Genomic DNA, 17,548 nt, shown 5'->3' with positions numbered 1-17,548 from the left:
TCTGCGGGAGCTCAGGGTAAAGAGGTCCTCCACAAAACCAGAATTTATTTCAACAGCTACAATGAGGTGTAGATAATCTGAACAGATCAATGATTAAGGAAAAACACTGAAAGTGGTACTAAGAATGGCTTCCCCAAATCAGACAGAGCCCTGATGGACTTACTGATGATTTTCCCCAGTGTTTTTCAGATACAAATAATCTCAGCTCAAGAACATTCCACTGGTCTAGGAAAATCACTGTAGGCTTAGAAAGGTACCCCAAAAGAGGCAGGATCTTCTGAAAAGGAGTCCACTACTTACCACACACGTTCCTCCTAGGAACATTACGGTAAGATGGAGTGGTAACTAGAGCAGAGTAAAATTCCCACTGGGGGAGTGGCTTTAGAAAGCCCTTCCAACCACCTTCTTGTCTGATTTGGGGTTTTAAGAGAGCTTAGTTGACATCAAGAGATTAGGTAAATTTTATACAAGTATTAAGAATACAAGGCAGATTGGACCCGATTTGGGGAACCTAGATGCCAAGCAAACAATTGGACTTGAAGCTACCATGTAAATAGAAAAAAACACAGTCACAGGTGATGCCATGATGGGCGACATGATCAAGTATTTAAGGATATTTCCCAGGCTCCAGCAGTTAGGAAGGACAGGCTGGGCGGGGTGGGGGGCAGGGCCAGTGCTTGGAGACGAAGCAGACACCTTCAGGTGTCTGTACCAGCAGGATGACGGGGCCGGGAGGGGACTCCCATGTCGGTGAGCAAGGACTGGAGGCCATTCATCCCAGCACTGTCCTGAAACCCAACTGGTAAATCTGCGTGATTCGTAAGCATTTCCCCACACGAGGCAAGAAGTCCAAAGATTGGGCAAATGTGCTTAAAACTTCTTTGGATTTACTTCCTGGGACGTGGGAGTTGAGGGCTAAGTGGGGAACGTCATGTTGTCCCGAGACAGGTAAATTGTCTCAGTTCCGTACTCAGGGCATGGTCACCTCAGCTCCCAATTCTCTTGCCTCGCTCCAAATGTATTCTGGAACATCCTGTTCTTGCAAAATCAAGCAAGTATGAAGAGTGCCATGGACACCACAAAACTGAAATGAGCAGTGAGGCTGAGTCGCCGTTTCCTGTACTCACCAATCGGTAGAGCTCAGTGACGCTGACATCCTCTGGGTCCACCATTGCATACTCTTTCCTGGGCACCAGGTCCAGTCCCAGTTGTCTAGAAAACAAATTGCAAAAGTTGGGGAGAAAAGTCATCTTTCTGGAGTATATTTAATCACTTTTTACTGTATCACCTTGAAATTATATCAGCCACTGTGCTTTTCTCACCCATATTTTTTACCTTGTATTACTTGTCACCATAATGGGGGGAGCCAATATGACTCAGCAGGACCGTGGGCATATGCTGAGAAACAGGAGACGACAAGGTCTGGAAAATCAGGGCGGATGGGCTGGCACTCTCCGTGGAGAGCTCCTGCCAATGGGGGCCTTGGTGTTATATGGTAAGAAGCCTTTAGCACCCTACAGACTATTCCCACAGAAACCCTCCCACACTGGACGGGGCTGGAAATTAGAGTTGGACATAATTTTGTTCTAGAACTTGGAGTTGCAGAGAAGGAAGTTTGGCCTTTAGGATTTGACCTGGTACCAAAATACCTAGTTATGTCCAGAGCTAACTCATTTCTAACGAGAATTGTCGGCAACATGTACATGGTTGTCATTCGTTCATGGCAAGTTCTGGGGTCCAACGTTAGGAGAGACGCAGGAAAGGCAGCGGAAAGAAGCTGGGGCAGCACAGTTCTAGGTCTGGGGTGGCAAAATGGTCAGGTTTCATGGCAGCCGACATGTGGCTTGCTGTGCTGAGAAGTATCCTAAGGCTGTCTCCAAGCTCAGAGGAACTGATTTGCAATGTCTTACCAGGGACAGAGGAAAAGAGGACAACCCTGCCAGTTTCCCTCCGTGACCTTCGTAACAGACACCCACGTTACTCCACTGCTGTCAATGCCATATAATTTTATTCATCTCCTTAACCACCCTCGACCACCCCAAAGGCTTCGTGATGCCTTTCCAATGCCCCAGGGTCAAGGCCAAGATACCGCCTCTCTACCAGACTGCCCTCATTTACCACACTCCAGGTCTCAGACTTAGTTCTCTGAGGGTCATTTATTCTGCATCCCTTCAACATCATAACTCTCTAGCATGGAATGCCTTCCTGCATTGATTGCACTTCCAATTATACAACCACCGCTTTCTTACTTTTGTATTTTCTTAAAAAACCTGAAATTCTATGCCCTCGTTAAAGGTTTCCTAAGTAGAATTTATTAATTCAGCACTAATGTCAAGCCAGGCATTTCCCCAGCAACCCTGGGGAATGTTTGTTCTTAAGAAGATTGGAACACTGTGACCTTCTTGATGGTAGGCGCTGTCTTCCAGGTACTAAAATAGTCTCTCAATTTTCTTTAATTATGTTTCTGTTTGGGAACCTTAAAAAAAAAATCACACCCCCATTATTTCATTTTTGTTGAACTTTCATATCACAACAAGCACTGTGATTTGTTTTGCAAATACCCATGTGCCCCTGTGATGGACTGAATTATATCCTCCCAAAATTTATATGCTGAAGCCCTAACCTCAATATTACTGCATTTGGAGAGGGGGTCCATATGGAGGTCGTAAAGGTTAAATGGGGTCGTGAGGCTATGGCCCTAATCCGACAGGACTGGTGTCCTAACAAGAGCAAGAGATGCCGGGATTTCTCCTCTCCATGTGAGCACAGAGAGGCCGGGTGAGGACAGTGAGAAGGTGGCCGCCTGCAAGCCAACAAGAGAGACCTCACCAGCAACAAAATTGGCCGGCACCTTGATCCTGGACGTCTGGCCTCTAGAACGGGGATAAAATAAACGTCTGTAGTTTAATCCACCTAGTCTGTGGTATTTCTTACGGCAGCCCAAGCTGACTACTGCAATCCCTGGCTCCACTTCCCCAGGGATTCTGACGGCATCTGTTCCCCATTCTCCATCACCTCCCGAGAGAAACCACTGGACTACAATGTATGACATAACCTGACCCTGGTTCAGTATTGCTGAGGAGAGAAATCCAGCAAAGAGAAAGGACATATAACCCACTACACATGAATCGTGGCACCTACCTTACCCAGAGCTCCTTCTATGAGAAACTGCTGGGAGGGCTGGGGACCGCTCACAGTCTAGTCACCTGACCATCTCCCCTTCCAGAGTCACACCTGACTGGCCTGCAGGTACACACCTGACCTAAGGACAATGAATCCAAGGACTGATCAGCAGCTTATGAGCGGCCGGTGTAACATGCTGAGTCTAAACAGGAATAACACGTATTGGGTCTCAATGAGATTCCTTCTTTGAAAATTTGACTCTGGAAATTCAAACATCAGCCTTGTGGCAAAAGGAAGAGGATCTGGGTGAAGGGCAGTGATGGACACCAGTGCGGCTGCAGAGGTTCTGGAGCGGGCGTGCTTTTAACGTCCTTGGACATCAGCCCAGACAAGCTTAGGATAACAATGAAAGCCAGCTCATTCTAATTTGTCACCCACACATTAACCATCAGAGTCAGTACACGATCAGCCTTGATCAGAGCTTTAAGTGACTAGATTGACTATTTAGTCTGCTTGGCTGTCACTTTTGTCGCTTCCAGTTTTATTTAAAAATAAATGGTGGTCAAGAGCAGCTTTTCACTGAGTTCGGCCAAGCAGCTCCTCAGGTCGGCTAACAGATGTGTACAGGAGGTCCTGACAGTAAGAAAGGCCCCCCGAAGCACCTGTCCTGAGACTCTCACCAGGAGCTGTTGGCACAGTGACGCCCTCTGGGGTACACCAGTGACCTATGACCACGACGTGAAGGGGGGAGGTTAAAAGGAAGCACACGTGCCAAAGCTGAAGCCTGTTTGAAAGCAGGACCTGTGTGAGCAGAAGCCACGTCCAACTGATGCCGTGACCATTTCATGGTCTGTGAGCACGTGCACTCATCAGGCCACAAGACACTAGCGAGCAAACACCCCCCGGGGCCCACACCAGCCCCATCCGGGATTCTCGGCTCCAGCAGTGACGATTTGCACTAAATCCCCAGAAGGGGACAACGAGAAGTGCTAGCATGGTGTCTTCTGGAGATAACATCACAGACTGGGCCATGCCTATGCCACTTCTGCCATGTGCCGCCGCCCCGGGACGGCCCCGACGGTGGCCGGTACTCACTCATTGCCCCAGTCGAGGCGGGCGGTGATGTGGCGCTTCACGTCCTTCATCCGGTCGTGAGTCAGGTGGCCCACCAGCACCTGCCGTCGCAGATCCAGGATTTCGTTCATGATGTGCCACAGCCGGTGGAAGAGGTCGCCTTCGTTCCTCTAGGAAACACGCAAACGGGGAGACTCAGTAGTCAGTCCCCGTACTGAGCTGTGGGGAAACCCCAGAGGAGAGGGAGGGGCACGTCCAGGTCACCCTCTGTGTGCTTGCCACTCTGGGGACAGATTCTTCGCTGACACACTAACTTTCCCCTCTGTCGGTGAACACACTCGCTGCCCTCGAGGCTCTCCCCCAGGTTCACAAGGCTGCTCTTCTGTCCAGGAACCGACTCTCTGCTCAGACTCACCAGCACAGACACCGTGGCCCAGTGTCCCCACGGTGCCACCACACCGGGAGCTCGGCCGGGTCTGTGGGCTGTCTGTGCTCTGCCTCTCTCTCCCCCTCCAAGCCTCCTTTCTTCAGCTCTATCTGAATGGTACTGCCCCTCACGGCTCTGCCTGACCCCCACCTCTGTCGGGGAACCTTCTGTGACCACTCTTGCTGACTTCCTTTTCTCCCTTCACCGGACCAAGGCTGCAGGCAACTAAAGCCAGTTCAATGGAAAACATTCCTTACAGTTATTTCTTGCAGGTTGGTCTTAGTGCTTTATTGTCTTTCCCATCGGAAGCTGGGCACACAGAGAGCTCACACAAACTCTTTCACTGATGGATTTCCCTCCTATTATTTGGTCAGGATTTAGACCTTTAAAAAATGGTGTTTTCTTCCTTCCTTATGAAACATGCACAGAGATTCAAGGTGCTCGCCTAGGAAATTCATCCAGCACGGGGGCCTAGTGGAAAGAAGATGGGCCCAACTCCTGGCTTCAAATCCTGATTGTGCCACTTACTTGTTCTAGAGGCTTTGAGTATGAGTTGTGTCACCTGTGAAACAGGGAGTGCTACCTTCCTGTCAGGTTGTTTTATGGCTTTGAGATAACGTTTGTGAAGAGAACCGTAGACGCACGGATGGAGCATGTGGACTCAGAAGCCAAAGTGCCCGGATGGGCATTCCAATGTTGCCATTTACTGGCTGAGAAAAACCTGTGGTGATGGATTAACCTCCTTGTGCTTATTTTCTCACCTGCAGACTACCTACCAAGCTGTGAGGATTAATAAGTTAACATACTAAAACGCTGAGAATAATGCTTGGCCCGGAAGAAAGAGCAGGAAAGTACCAGCTAGTTGTTACTAACACTGTTTTTTTTTTTATGAGCTTGGCCCAGGATAAGCCCCTACAAATACTGTCTTTACCAAAACGTAAGTATATACACCTCTTACCCAGAGACACTTAGGGTAAACCCTTTAGAAGTAATTACCCTTCCTCTGTCTTAATCAAAAGCTATGGTTTCACTTTCTACAAGAAGTATTAGTATGCTAGTGATTAGTGGGACGAGATGCTGAGAGTCCCATGCATTTCAAGTCCTCCATGGCGATAAGATGCGAGGAAACCCGAATTCTGTGTGACGGGCCAGACGTTCAGTCATAACATAGTTTTTATTCTAAAAAGTAGTGACGGGTCCTCTGCCTTATCAGAGCTTGATAACTGGAAGTGTTTCCATGTACAGTGCAGGTTAGACAAGTGTGGCAGCTGAACAAGAAGCGTTGTCCGTGACGCCACCCCTGAGCCCGAGATACAAATCACCTCACTCTGCTCAACTCGTAAGTGCTCCACGGAGCCAGCTCCTCATTACTCCTCACTCCTGCTCATGGCAGGGCCTCCCTTAGGAGTTATTACAACGGCACCGTAATGCAGTGCTCTCGTAATTCACAGCTCAGTCTGTGCTCCCGGCCTAGCAGTGAGCACCCCACCACATGGGCCGTGTGCGGGGGCACCGGCAGCTGGGGGGGAAAAGGGGAGGCAGAGGGGAGGGGTGAAGGGAGGATGGGGGAGGGAAGGAGGAAGGAGGGAAGAAGAAGGAAGGAAGGAAGGAAAGAAGGGAGGGAGAAAGGGAAGGAAGGAGGAAGGAAGGGAAAAAGGAAGACCTTGATATATAGGAGTTGGATCCTGAGAGGTGGGTCCTGCTTAGGTCACATAAAAGAATAAGCAGGGAAGAGCAAGAAAAACTGGAGAACGTCTATGGTCAGGAGAAAAGGTCCACCCAAGTCAAAGACATATGACAAGGAAAATATAAAATAAGTCAAATCTCAAGCAGCAAAGGGGAGAGAGCCAGCTCCCTCCTGCACCGACTGTCCTACTGAAAGTCACGTGTGCTGCCGTGGGGGCAGGCATTGGGCAGCTGTCCAGTGGGACGGGCCTGGCTTCCTAATGACAGCACTTCTAGTACTTAAGAGAACGCTCAGATGAGAAGGGAGCTGGATCCTTCATGAGAACGAAAACCAGCAGGTCAGCTTTCCCTTTAAGAAAGGGGCGGTAGGAACACTGACACGCTACAGCCCTGACCAGAAAACCTTTCCATGAAAACCACACACATCTGCTTTGATAACTAGTCGTCAAATGGTGCTTCTTTAAAACCTGGATTTTAAAAACTGGATAGTTATAAAGACTATTCTGAATATGGCAAATGCTTTGGGTTTAATGTTCAGTGAAAAAATGTAGGGGACAATATTAAACACTTTAAATAAAACAAAACCTGAATGCTCAGTAATCAATCAGAAATGTAGCAAAAAGTTGCTTGTGAGTACTTCAGTGTTTCAGAGAATGGGGAAGTTTTCATTTGCCTCCAAATGAAAACAGGACAAGTTTTGGAACAACAGATGAGATTTAGACTCAGGCTTTACTGCTGAGCATGGGACCCTGGACAGATGCTCTCTGATGAGATTTGAGAATAAGAACTACTTGGCAGAGCCCCAAGGAACAGAGATAAAACTCCCCACCCAAGGGCTGCCCCAAAAGTACTCAGTAAAAGACGGCTGCTGTATTTCTCCTAAACTTTTTGTGATTCTACTACTGATATTTTGTTAAGTGATATTTTAAAGAACATTATTTAGGCTCTTACGAGTGTTATTAAAAAGAGCACCTAGCATTTCTCGAGTATTTACCATGTGCTTCCATGACAAATATTCTACCTCTGCCAAGTATATCTCTCTCACTTACTGTTTACAGTTTACAACGTGTAATTGCCCTCATCAAACGTCTTCCATCGGAGAAGCTGGGAGCCTTGAAACTACTGCAAAAGAACACTGACAAGTAACCCAATACAGTCAAGGGTGATGAACTTGAACCAACACACTTGCCACAAAACATTTCTATCTGGAAGAGAGAACCCGAAAGGTCCAACGTAGCCAAATCAGCCTCATTCCCAAGGTCAAAAATCTGCTATGTCCAGATTTTTTATGTCCAAATACAAAATATACACTTTGTATTTGTTCCCAGTCAAAAAACTTTGTATTTGTTCCAGTATCCAGGGAAACCCTTAAATCACTCTGTGTCCGCTTCTCAGGAGAGGATGCGGAGAGGAGGTTACTCCGACAGGTACAACAGTTTCAAGGCAATTCTAGTATGTCCCCAAAATAGATGCACGGAAACGCAAAAGCAGGTGAAAATAGTGAGACAAGGCAAGAATCAAGAGGAAATTGGACTTTGTTCCCCAAAAGCAGCTACATAAAAGGAAGAGGCTGGTGCTACAGCCCAACTGATGGTGAAACGTCCACTGTCACTGTTTTTACAGCTCTTATGTTGGATATTTAGGAGGCAGTGATTTGAACATTTCAAACAGTTTCATTTTCCACGTTAGTGTCATGCACAATGTTATTTTAAGTGAAATAATACTTGGATTTTATAGTCTTGCCAACATTTTTTTTTTTTTTAAATCTCAAAGGGGACCTGCCTTTCCTTTGTCGTCTGCCAACACAGACCCCTCGAGGTCAGCTACCGCGACTTTGCCTCATCCCGGCAAAGCTTAGGCTCTGGCATTTCATCTCTGATTGTCCTGTGGATTTCACCAGTGAGTCCTAAAGCCACCAGGGCCTGGCCAGATTACTCCAAATTCAAAAGGGTTTCTATGAGTGACTTCCCAACACTGTCTTGCTTAGTGAACTATCCTAGTGCATTCTATCTTTAACAAACAATAAAAACTATCATTCTGTGCCCGTGTCCCTCCCTTAATTTGGACTAACTCTTTGACGGGCTTTTCAAATCATCTTGTCAGGATCAGGACACCTTTGTATTTTGAGTGCATCCCTTCAAATGATTAAGCTGTTCTATTCAGTTCTTTGAAAATAAAAGAAGAAACAGTGTCATCTTCCCCCAAATTTCACCACTCCCAGATTTCTGCAGATACAGTGGTTCAGAGAGGGGGTTACTCAGGCCGAATCCTGGCTCAGCCACTCTCTAACAACTCTGCCTCATTTTCCTCATTGGCGAGCTGGGGATAATCACAGTCACTACTTTCTTCAGTGGTTCTAAGGATCAGATCAAATACTACACATAGACAGAGTACTTCCCCCATCGTAGGCTCTCAACAAATGTAATTAGTTTTAAGTAAATAAGTACATATATACATACCCTCCAAACATTGACCCCCCCTTTTTATTCAAGAAACATTTTTCTTGTATATTTAGAATATTCTCATGGATTCTGGGACGTAATCTACCATTTTCAATATATGTGACCATTTATAGAAAATTAAAATAAAATAACCACTGACATGAAAATTATATTGAAAATAAGTTAGGTTATTTCTCCCTGAAAGTTAAAAATTTTCAGAAAGCTTAAAACTAGCTCCATGTAAACCATCCTATTTTATTAGATGCCAGAAAATTGACCTCTTCTATGCCAACAGCCATGAAAAAGAATTTATGAAATCTACGAGGAGCACTGGGGACTTAGGGCAGCATCTCAAATATTAGTCGATGCTTCACCTTGTTCTTAAAATTGTTTCTTAGAACAATTCTCTATCCCCAAGAATTATGCCATTAAAAAGTGACTTACCACATAGAGTTGTTTCCACATGGTACCCCAGTCTCTTAGTGTTGATGTCATTTCTGTGATAACAGAGTCTTCAGTGGGAATAACCATTTCAAATTGTCTGTGAAATTAAAAGAAAAACCAAGCATGTATGCAAATATCATGGACAACCATTTTCTTTTTAAAGGCTAAAAGATAAACTAATAAAGGAAGCCTCCTCGCTATTGTTGGTTCCGCAGACAGTAACAAGGATCTGAGTATAAGCTGGTCTGAGGAATGCTATGTGGGTTATGACAGTACAATCCCCCAAGTGACCAGCCACGTCCTCCAGGTGGAGTTTGAGGAGTACGGCGGAAAAGCAACAGCATCAGAAGAGTTCTGCACCAGCCACGGAGGGGCCACGAAACAGCTACTCATTTAACCTCTCCAAGCCCCGAAACTCCCATCTGTGACATGAGGTCACAGGTTCCCATAAACTGGGAGATGCATTTGCTTTCCAAGCTCCACAACCACAGAATTCAAAGCGAGTGACGGGCTTGGTTCAATGCTCAGGAGTGGTGCCTGCAAACATCCAAACTGACTCAGTGTAATGAGTAACTAGACACCAGGTACTGATAACAGTCACTCCATTTCATTATCACTTCATCTTTCGTGTTTGTACACGGGGCTGTGAAAAATGACTTGTACTATTAGTCATCTTATCACACATTGCAGCACTTATTAAAGGCTGAAGATATCACCAATATTTGAACATTCACTGTAAAATGTTCCTCTTCACGATTAGGGTGATATATTCTTCCTATTTCTTCTCTATAAATCAGAAATTATACTTGGAAAACATTCATACTAACAGTGAGTAAGGCATGTATGGTGGTCCTACTCGTAAGAAGATACATAAGGAGTTAGGAGGGAAAAAAACAGAAGACTTCATTTGTCCTCCATATCCTGCCTTTGATATATAATAACCTTTTCTTCATCTCAAGTTTCTTGCTTCAAATTATTTCAGTTTTTACAGCGGTTAAAATGGTTAACTGGCTATTACTACTCTTTCTCAAAAGAACGCCACTGACTATATTGGTGGGAATTATTGTCTTCATTTGAGTACTTTTTTTCAAGAATAACATCCACTATGTAGAAGATAACATATTAGACACTGAACCAGGTTGTCCGGATGATCATGGGAAAATTACTTCTGAGCATGAGGTTAATAACTGCTCCGCAGTTGCTTTCTGATATTACGTCCAAAGAGCGTGCAACTGTCTTTTGTAACATCTTGACAGCAAGAATAGGAACTTAAAATTTTGCCTTGATTTCTTCACCAAGAGACTCTCATCTCCTCATTTCATGCTGCTGCTAAATACTTGCCCTGTGAATTATTTTCCTTCTTTCTAGAGCTTAAATTCAGCTGAAAATGTAAAATTGGGATGTAAAACTAGAAATAAAAGTAAACAATGATATATGAACAGGGACACATACAGAAGCTTTTATTGAGCCTACATCTGACATTCTCAAATGGTAGTGCATTTTGCTTTTGAAGCAGCTGTTGCAATTTCAATGATGAATATTTGAAGACAGAGATTATAAAATGATCGGATGCAAGGTCAAGGAGGGAACAACAAATTCCAGGAAAACCTAACAACCAACTTAACATTTAAAAGTGACATGACCTCAGCAGGAATCAAACAATACAGAAGTGGCCTCACTGTTTACAACCCTTAATTTAATTAAAGGACCCCCTACATCCCTCTGAAGACTCAGGAAAGATCATAAAGGCAGTTCAGTCTGTGGGAAGTTGATTTGGGTTTGTTCAACCAAAATGTACATTTTCAAGAAGCACAAAATTGCCATTTTAGGGGAGGCAGCTGTTTCCTCTTAATTATACGAAAATCAAAATCAACCGTCGTAAGTAGTTGCCCCTGAAATTATATTTTATTCAGTTATTCTGAGATGTACTTTGCAGCTAGTTCATCCTGATTGGCCATCAGGCTGCTAATCCGCTTAACATAAGACAGGTAACATCAAAATCCCAAGAGGCTACGATCGGGAAAGCAATCATCTGGTAACACTGGTTCTCCAATGTTCCCAGGCTGAAGTTTTGTTTCCAGTTAACAGTCTTAGAATCTAGGGTCTCAAGTCCAACAATTTTTGTTTAGAAAATAAATTTTGGTTCTATCCCCAAAGTTCCATTGTATTGCATAATCTGCACCATGCCCTGTGTCGGGTGGAGAACCCACCACCAAGCCTTAAACTTAACCAAATTTTGAGTCACCTTTACCCACATTTACTCTTCCTTGGGGCTCAGCGAAGGGGGCCAGATAGGAAACAATTATGAACCAGGACAAAAACAAATAACGAAAAGAAAGTACTTATTTAAATTAGAACGATGTCCCACCCCAATCCGCTTTGAGAGGTGGGACTTTCACTGGGTGAGTCATCATCTCTGCTGGCATCTCTCTTTTTACTTCCTTGGTCAGAGGGTAAGATGGGGGCTGGGAGGCCCTGTGCTCGGGGCAAAAGCAGCAGAGGACTGGCTGCACAGCTGTGCCCAGGTGGACACGTGAAGGGACCGGATGGACACCTTGGGGTTTCCACGGCACCCAGCCCAGATCACTAGGGCAGAAAGGTCAGAAGAAAGAGTAAGTCTGTGGCTGGAATGTCCTCTGGGTTATTTGAGGAGCGCTGCATAGTGTCAAACCTAGCCTGGTGGGAGAACTCCAAGAGGACTAATCATTCTGCTTGACTCACTTCAGGTGGATTGTAACTACGTACATTTCTGAAGGACACACATTTATTAAAAGAGTAGTAGTAGTGGTAATTACTAGTATTAGAATTATTATGTTTTTAAACTACTGTTTTAAGTAGTAACCACTACTACTCCTCCTAATGATAATAATAAAGCTTAAAGTAGCTGATAAGACATAGAGAGTACGGAACTCCTAGACTCTAAGTTTTATCCACATGGGGAACACTCAAAGTATTTATACCACAGACTCTCAGAAACCAGAAGAAGTTATTTTACTGACAAAGATGTAATACCCTGCGTTTATAGAGAGTGGATACAAGATTCATCAATTTGAACAGCATCCTTGGAATTTTTTGGTAAAGCTCAAGTTTGAAAACAGCTTTTACTATGCTTTAAAATGTGCTTTCATAATTCAAATACATGGCTATTGTTCTGCTATGGGAGGGAAAATGTAATTTCTATGGCTGAATCTGTATTCTGTCTTTTGTCATAAAACAAAAAAATATTCAATGGTCTAACGTATATTCCTTGTGACAGTGGCAGCCGATGTTTGATTCCCAGTCCACAACCCACTTGTGCGGATCTGCTTGTGTCACCCACTTGAATGCATGAGTCCCACGGCTTATCCTGTGACACAGTATTTGAATGATCTGTGTCCCTCACAGGTGTTTCCAGGCTTCTGGAAAACAGACTGGAAATTCTTTTTAAATGTATGAGACATCCTAGGTGGTCAATGAGCTCAGCTGGAAAATAAAAATTCACAGAAACGATGTTCTCTGAAGTCTAATAAAGGCGTTGTGAAATGGTTGCACAAGGATATGGTATTATCTCCAATCAGAAAGACAGTCAGACTTCGCTGCTCAGAATCAGTGGTGAATCTGGGAAATTCCTGGAGTCTGAGACATGACTCAGCATTCGATGGGCCTGACTGCCACACTTCCCCAGGTAGCAGGACACCAAGAAGAACCCACTCCGTCTGCACGAGATCAGGCTGACACCATGATCTGCGGACAGCGGGAACCCTCTAGGCCCCAGGTCCTGCTGTCACCCAGCACGCAGACATGGTTCTTCTCCACCAGCTGCCTGGTGTAATCTATCTTTGTCAAACGGCACTCACAATGGCACCCTCTTCCATAGTTCATTTTTCAAGCCAATTACAATGAAGCCTTTCAAATTTCAACATAAGCAATGGTTCTGTGAAAATCCTCCAACTATTAAGAAAACTCATTTCTTACCCTTTGTTCTTCACAAAGGCATTTTTCAAGTGAACGTAGCTGGAAGGAAAGATACCCTGGAAGAGAAAACGAGAAGGTCATGGTGCTGTTAAGGCAAGGGGGTGTTTCACAAGTCATATGTACACAACTGAGCCATCACAACCGCAACAATACCAGGAACAGGGAAAAACAGCATCTCTGTCATATTCTTTAGGCTAAAATCTATTTTTAGAGCTTGGAGTCATTCCTTTTACTCTCTACTATTCGCTAGTCTACAAATTTAGAGACTCTCTAAATATAATCAAAAAATCAAATCACACTCAAAAATACATTTTTATAAAACAGAAATTTTAAAAATGTTCAGGAATTCTGCAAAGAAAGCATGCTATATTAAATTTTTTTTAAATATTGCATAGTTTTGAAAGAAGGTTGTGCTTTTTGTTTGTTTTGGTTAGTCTTTTTCTTCTCTCCGAAACAACCATGTGTATATTTAAAAGTATACACTAAAGGAATTTGGAGACAACATGTATATTATTATGTTATGGAAGATTTTTCATGAAAACATAGCAGCAATTAATCACCAGGCTGCCATTCTGATAGAACAAAAATTAAACAAAAGAAGCCATGCTGGCTTACAGCTTTTTATTGTGGGGAAAAGACAAGACAAGGAAATTGTTCCTTTGTTCTGAATGGGAAATTGAAAGAAACAACACACACACACACACACACACACACAAATGAGCATTAATTTTATTGTCCGTTAAATGAAAATATCCTCTGAATGATTTTTGACGTATAATCAAATGGCAAATTCAATTAAATACTTAGGGAAATACATGCCATTTGAATACATTATCACTATTGTGGATCCAATGATAACATAAAATTTAACAAGCAAATTCTGTATATACAACAGTAGTAAGTAGGCATAGAAGTTAAAAAATACTTTTTTTCCTCAAAATTTAAATTGGCCTCAATATGGTAGGATTAACATAAGAACAAGTCAGAATTTGAGATTAGAAGAGTGACAGAAATAACAGAAGGCATAATAGATTTTTTTCTAAAACATGTTCTAAATGGATAATGAAATACTCAAGTTATAGTTGTATGTGTCTAGCAGATGTCCAAAAATAACTTTAAATGAGGGCTAAAGTTGTATTAGCCCTCATACAACTGAAAAATTAAAGTTGTATACTCATTGTTTCATCGCTTTATTTCATTCATTTTAGGCCATTCTAAAGGAGAGCCTGAGGGACCACAGTTGTACGATCCAGAAAAAGGAGAAAAGGCAGAAAGGCAGACAAAAGAGTTTAGATTTTTTATAGTATACTTTGAGAATGAGAAATTATACAATTTTCTATCTACAATCCTAATAAAGCCAGAATTCAACCAAAAAATGAACATGACATATAAGAAAATATTAGCAAATGTGGGAAATATGGGTGAGAACTTGGGAGACTAGGATAAAGCAGAAAAACAAAGATATTAGTAAGAATTAGTGTCAAAATCATAAACCAGACAAGTGAAAGGTAAAACAAAAGTCATACTATTTCCTACTATAATTCCAGAAGATTTATATAAATAAATAAACGATAATGAGTCTCAGCTTCTGCCTGGAATGGTATGGAAGACAAGCACTTTATAACATGGTTTTCCCATGTTTCAGCTGCCCAAACCCAAATGGACTCTTAACATGTGCTAAGATAAATTTGTTTCCCCACACCAATATTTTACAAATGATACCACAGAAAACGTAAAGATTAAATGCCTCTACTTAATATTTCTTTTAGAATATGTATTTCCCCTGCCTGATTTTTAATTTCATCCTCTGTGAAACTAACACTTCAAAAAGATTTTGTTTATATATAATGAGCTTATTAGGTCTTCTCAGTACGAATTTCAAGAGCTATATAGGATTATTATTTGAGTGGCTTATCTTAACTATAATCCAAGTTCAAAGGAATTTCCAAAATTATGAAAATCTGTATTGGCATTTCAACTAAGAGTCCCAACTATAATTTCAATTGTATAATGAGATAAAGTAAAATAACTTTTTAAAAATCCCATATTTATGGATAGAAGTAATATTTTCTTACCTTGATGTTTGGGTTTTTTAAGGCAAATCCTCTGTACCAGCCTGTGGAGAAATCATCACAGTCATATTTAGATAAACCATTGTGATATTATAAAGAAATGATTCCAAATCAATCTGTTCTTTGCTATGTCTCAGGGAATTTAGGAATCTACACAAGATTCCATATATTTCCAAATTCTCTTTGCCTGACTTCGAAGCCCAGACCCTATCCCCAAGAACAGTGCTCGGCCAAGAGTCATACAGTGAATGTACACATCCTTCCGGCCACCATCTTGGTTAGTTAGAGTCATTCTGGTAGCATAAGAAGAGGGAAGCCAGGTCTCATCAGTGAGAGAATTACTGGGCACCCTTCCATCAGCACAATGTATTTCCTACCAACCAAGCTCATCATCATTTTTATTCTGTAGAATGCCTATTACCTAACCTCCAAGCAACTTTGAATAAATTTTATAGCACCATCCGTAAGAGGGAACATATACTTTTTATGTAAAACAAGTATACACACACACACACACACACATACACACATATGGTTAATATATAGCCCACTGTAAATATATCAGTTTCAACTTATAGTTTCAAGTACAGAAACCATTTTGTTTATTGGCAAGAAAGTGTTTTACCATGAAACAAATGTTCTACTGAGTTGAATTGTTTCTAATTGAATTTTTAAAAAGAAATACTTGAACTTTGTACTTAAATATTTTTGTTCCTAAGTTTTCTTAAAAGGATAGACTATAAAATATCATGCCTAACAGTGTGAAAGTCAGTCTGAAGAAAGTAGAATGAATTGAGAATCAGAAATTTCTGTATCTTAGAGTTTATTAGCTTCCTTAAAGACATAGCCAGGAAATACATCCCTTCTTAAATAATTATGCTAACAGAAACCAAACTTCAAGAATTGCAGAAATGGTATAGAGAGGTCTGTCACATTATAGTAGACAGAAAGGTTTCAGACTGCAAAACAGCTCCCATTAGCTATGAAGCCCACATTCATGCACCAAATCAAAACAGATTTTATATTTACCTGCATACAAAATAGAAATAGACAAAATACGCTGGCAATGACATAGGAAACATGTTTAAAGGTACCAATTACAGTAGACAGGACAAACGCCCCTGTATCACCACCACTTAATGCCAGGCTCTAACTAAACGTAATAATTTTCTTTTGGAGGAACACAATTTAATCAACAATGACCACGATATAACAGAATGTTATATTATACATTCCTAACAAAGGTAACACGTTGGGAGGAAAATGAATATTTTGGGATATACTGACGGGACTTTAAAATGTGCTCATTCTATTAACCAAAAAAAGAAAAAAGAAAAAAAAAAAGAAGCGGTCATTTCCTCTGGGATCTTTTTTTAAGGACTAAAGTTTGAGGGTGCTTTGTGGGACAGGACTAGAAACAATCTGAGACATATTAGATAACTTGATTTAATGAGTTACCTGCTACACAAATTAATACTAATCAAACAATTTCATATAATATATTCCACTGACATTTCAAATGCATCGAATGATTTCAGTCCAAATTTGGGGGGTTGTGGGCAGGAGAAGGTTGCAGGACGAGAACAGAGTTCTCTTGGGCAGGAATCCTCCCCTGAGGCATCTGGTCAACTGACCGTGGATTAGCCCTTTCTGCTCTGAACCTCCTGTCCTGGGGAATCTACCAGTCCCTCGAGATTCTAAGGAAGGCCTTCAAGGTTGGCACTGAGTCCTGTACTCCCACAAACACAGCAGTCTCAACTGCTTTCTATGTTGGCATTTAGTGAATATAAGGAAGTAATATTAGAAAAAAATACCATCAGCTTAAAAATACCAAAAGATGCTTTCCCATAAGTCAAACATTGAATATGCAAGAAACAAGTTTTGTCAAAAATAGTTCACTACTGGTGACTACTAGAAAAATTCCAGGTTAACAGAAGTATAGACAGAATTTACTTTATGAATGTCCTATGTTGAAGAGCTTGTTTCTACAACCTCAGACAGTCGTCACCAGCCCACTTACCATCACACTTCTCCAGGATCTGAACTGTATCTCCAATTTCCAGCGACAGGCCGAATGGGACGGTTCCTCGGAAACTGGCAATAACTGTAAGAAATGACACGGAATATATGAAGACACTCTTATCACTTACAGCCAGTTACACTGCTGACTATTAAAAGTGAACGTGAAAAGGAAGCACATTTTGATAGCCAGAGTCTACTGTCACATCTTAATTTTATATATTTTCAAAGAGTCAATCTTTAAGTTTAAATACTTTGCCAACATCTTGGTCAAATAAGTATTATAAACATGAATTTCAAAAATGTGG

The 17,548-nt window shown here is 42.1% G+C and overlaps 1 protein-coding gene across 4 annotated transcripts in view; it reads right to left on the bottom strand.

Moving 5' to 3' along the window:
• The window catches only part of DOCK4 (dedicator of cytokinesis 4), a 368,315-nt gene that overhangs the window by 192,171 nt on the left and 158,596 nt on the right, over positions 1 to 17,548 (bottom strand). For all 4 annotated transcript variants that reach the window (XM_033088115.1, XM_033088114.1, XM_033088112.1 and 1 more), the window contains exons 2-7: positions 17,242 to 17,325; positions 15,225 to 15,265; positions 13,150 to 13,205; positions 9,196 to 9,292; positions 4,219 to 4,367; positions 1,128 to 1,212 (exon numbers count right to left, since the gene is read on the bottom strand). In XM_033088115.1, the coding sequence (XP_032944006.1) occupies positions 1,128 to 1,212; positions 4,219 to 4,367; positions 9,196 to 9,292; positions 13,150 to 13,205; positions 15,225 to 15,265; positions 17,242 to 17,325 (512 nt within the window). The remainder of the gene's footprint in view (positions 1 to 1,127; positions 1,213 to 4,218; positions 4,368 to 9,195; positions 9,293 to 13,149; positions 13,206 to 15,224; positions 15,266 to 17,241; positions 17,326 to 17,548) is intronic.

The sequence above is a fragment of the Rhinolophus ferrumequinum genome, chromosome 20 (genome assembly GCF_004115265.2).
Source record: "Rhinolophus ferrumequinum isolate MPI-CBG mRhiFer1 chromosome 20, mRhiFer1_v1.p, whole genome shotgun sequence".
NCBI lineage: Eukaryota > Metazoa > Chordata > Mammalia > Chiroptera > Rhinolophidae > Rhinolophus > Rhinolophus ferrumequinum.
This window is presented reverse-complemented; position numbering and strand designations above follow the sequence as displayed.